We start from the raw sequence: 2,940 nt of genomic DNA, 5'->3' as shown, positions 1-2,940 counted from the left end.
GTAGTATTTCAAATCTTTACTTTCATTGGAAGATATTATTTCTGATCCACAAAAATCTTCGGTGGGCGTTGCATTCCGTCCGTCCCAGTATTTCCACTTAGACTTTGGAGTACCAACTGAAAAACCCTTGTGATGCTTTGCGTATTCCAAAATGATGGTAACATATTCGTTTCAATTTTCGTCCAATGCCAGCATAAGTTTGGAAACCACCCCACAAAGTACTGTAGGAGTGATTGAACATCCCATGGTAGTCTTTGATCTCCTGGTCGTTTCGCCCACCAAGGAAAATCCAAACACAACAAGTTTGACCCCATACCATTAATGTCAGTAATGACAGCTATGAACCTGCAACGTCTGCCTTTATTGAACGCTTTGACTTGCATGTCCCGTTCGTCGTTGGGGTCGTAAATACTGTCAGTGTGCCGACTGTAATGGCGACGAAGTAGGATCATCCAAGTAGATCAATCAACCTCTGCTCCTTGCACCAATTTTGGCCATCATGGACTGAACAAACGTATCACGTGCCAGTGCAATCGACGGTGACAACTTGTAACAAACCACACCCTTTTTGCCACGACTGTACCCATGAGCAAGGAGAAACCGCTGAACAGAACGGTGGCAAGTCTGTAGTCAGCTGGCGAACCCAAATCTAATCGACGAAGCCACGACCGTACAGTTGACCCAAAACGTCCTTTGCAACAGTGCGGGTGCGTGTTTCGCAGCGCTTTCGTTCAAATTGCTGCACGAGAACTTGGACGTACTGGTTGCAAGGAACACGGGTTGCGTGGACAGTACCGTTGCCGGGAAGTTGAGCAACAACAGACATTTCGAGCATGTATTCACGCCAGACTTCTTCTACGGTTCTTTCGCTGCGACCGAGCATTCGACCGACCTGGACGTAAAAAGCGAAAAACGGGATTTGAACCCGCAACCTTAATCTTGGCAAGATTATACTCTACCAATTGAGTTAGTCAACATATGTAGCCCCAGTGTGACGGAGAAAGGTATAACGACGCAAAATGTCGAGCCTTTCCTCCTTTGTAAGGGCACGTGGGCGCTCAGACTTGACAAAAGCAACGACTTGTTCAAACTCGGACGTGTTCATTGCATAGGTTGCAAAATGATCTATCATCAACTGCTCAGGGATTTGATTGCACCACTTGCTTTACGTAAACCTACGACTATTTATTTCGTTCGGTTACGCGAAAATATATGGTATTGGAGGACATTAAGGTCCACAGTTGAAATTGACTATCCTTGTGTGTTATGGATAATACTATCCACATACGAAATTTGAGATGATTTTGTATTGATTTGATCAAATTATGGCCATTTGGTTACTGTCAAATCACCATGGCGGAAATGGGCCACTGCACATAACGTTTCCGACGGAATTTCGCGATGGTCGTCGTCAAAAAGACAGCATTTGTCCTCGATGTCGCAGGAACAATAACGGATGGACACATTCCAAGCGGTTTTCGTGGCTTGAAAACCTAACCTCCTTCGGGTGTCACTCAGTTTCCCTCGGTCTGGGCACATCACATCGAAATCTCGACATCATGCCACCAATGGAGAGATGGGTTTACATGCGATTCAGAAGCAGGTAGAGACATCTGCTCAAGATATAAACCCACAACCAAAACTAACAGTCCTGGAAACTGGGTTGCAGGTCTGTTTAGGTGTCGGTGTCTGCTGAATATAATGACATGTTGAGTTACTTTCGAATTTGCCTTCTGGTGCACAGGTGCACCCGTCTCAACTCGAATTTTCTGTGCAGCTATGCCCACCGCTTCCTCCCGTGCCTTTTCCCGCGATGCCGCCACCTCGGCGACACCGCGCGTTCCCCGCCATGCTTCCCGTGACAGTCGCCGCGACGTCTCCCGTGCTGCTGTCAACGACAGCGACGCCAACGCCATCCCGCCCGACGTCGCAGTTGCCGGTGCGGCTGAAAATCGGCCTGATCTCACCACCAGAGAAGGCGAAACCGCTGGTAGGGCAGTAGGCAGTGGCCAATGCGCCACTGCCACGAGCCTCGATGCCCTCGTTGGAGTGGGCGCCGGCGTAAGCGCGACCTCTACCGGTGCAGATCCCTCGGATCTCTTAGCGGCTCAGCTTGACTCCCGTCCCCCCTCTGACTGCTTGAGTTCGTCGTTAACTCAGCAATCGACGGGGGCAGTCGAAGCTATCACCTCAGGCGATTCCTTGGAATCCAGTGCATTGGAGGGTCCTGCGGAATCCTCTGACTCTGGTTCCATTGCTATCGCCCGTCGGGTAGCTTCGTCGAGTCGGCTTTGCTCGCTAAAAGAACGAGGAGACTGGCCAGATTCTCATGCTGCCCTGCAACTCGCCTCGTCTGAACTTCCCTGCGACAATGCAGGGCCTGCTCCGTCGAAACGCCTGCGAGCGCACCCACCGTCACGTTCACTGGATTTTTCTATGGACATTGACACGGGTGTGCTTGCAAACGCCGGTCAAGCCGAACATCCTGGTCTGCCGGCTCTTTCTGCCGCTTCTCGTGCCGCTCCCGCTGGTCTCGACCTTTTTCTCCCTGCCCAGCTGGATACTCCAGACGGCGATTTGTTGAACTTACTTCCGTCCTCATTGGGTCTGGAAATATCTTCAACATATCCCCGTCTGGACACCCCCACCCCCGCTCAACCCGCCGACAGCCCTGCTGGCCGCCCGCCCATTGGCCGCTCTTATGCGGGGGCTGCTTCTGCCACGAAGATCCCACCACCGAACGTCGACACCTGGCGTCGCGAATGGTACACCACTCACCAACGTGATGCTAGCGCTCTCCCTGAAGAATTAATTCTTCAAGCGCTCCAGGCGTCGCCGCAAGAACGTTGCGCTCTTGTTCCGTCTTCCCCTTGTGCCAGGGATGACTCTCATGAGTTTTGGACCCCTGCGGCCAACCTCACTCAAGCCTTTCCGCTGGCG

At 51.6% G+C, this 2,940-nt stretch overlaps 1 protein-coding gene and 1 non-coding gene across 2 annotated transcripts; one reads left to right on the top strand and one right to left on the bottom strand.

Annotated features, from left to right (window-relative positions):
* Positions 1 to 906: 906 nt before the first annotated feature.
* Positions 907 to 976, bottom strand: H310_10295. Its single transcript has one exon. It is a non-coding gene; the product is annotated as a tRNA-Gly (tRNA).
* Positions 977 to 1,813: 837 nt separating this feature from the next.
* Positions 1,814 to 2,002, top strand: H310_10294 (hypothetical protein; the record flags this gene model as incomplete). Its single annotated transcript, XM_008876634.1, has 1 exon — positions 1,814 to 2,002. The coding sequence occupies one exon, from the start codon at positions 1,814 to 1,816 to the stop codon at positions 2,000 to 2,002; it is 189 nt and encodes a 62-aa protein (XP_008874856.1).
* Between the last annotated feature and the right edge of the window lie 938 nt (positions 2,003 to 2,940).

The sequence above is a fragment of the Aphanomyces invadans genome (assembly GCF_000520115.1).
Source record: "Aphanomyces invadans strain NJM9701 unplaced genomic scaffold supercont1.25, whole genome shotgun sequence".
Lineage (NCBI taxonomy): Eukaryota > Oomycota > Saprolegniomycetes > Saprolegniales > Verrucalvaceae > Aphanomyces > Aphanomyces invadans.
Note: the sequence above shows the minus strand (reverse complement) of the source record. Positions and strands in the feature narration are given on the sequence as shown.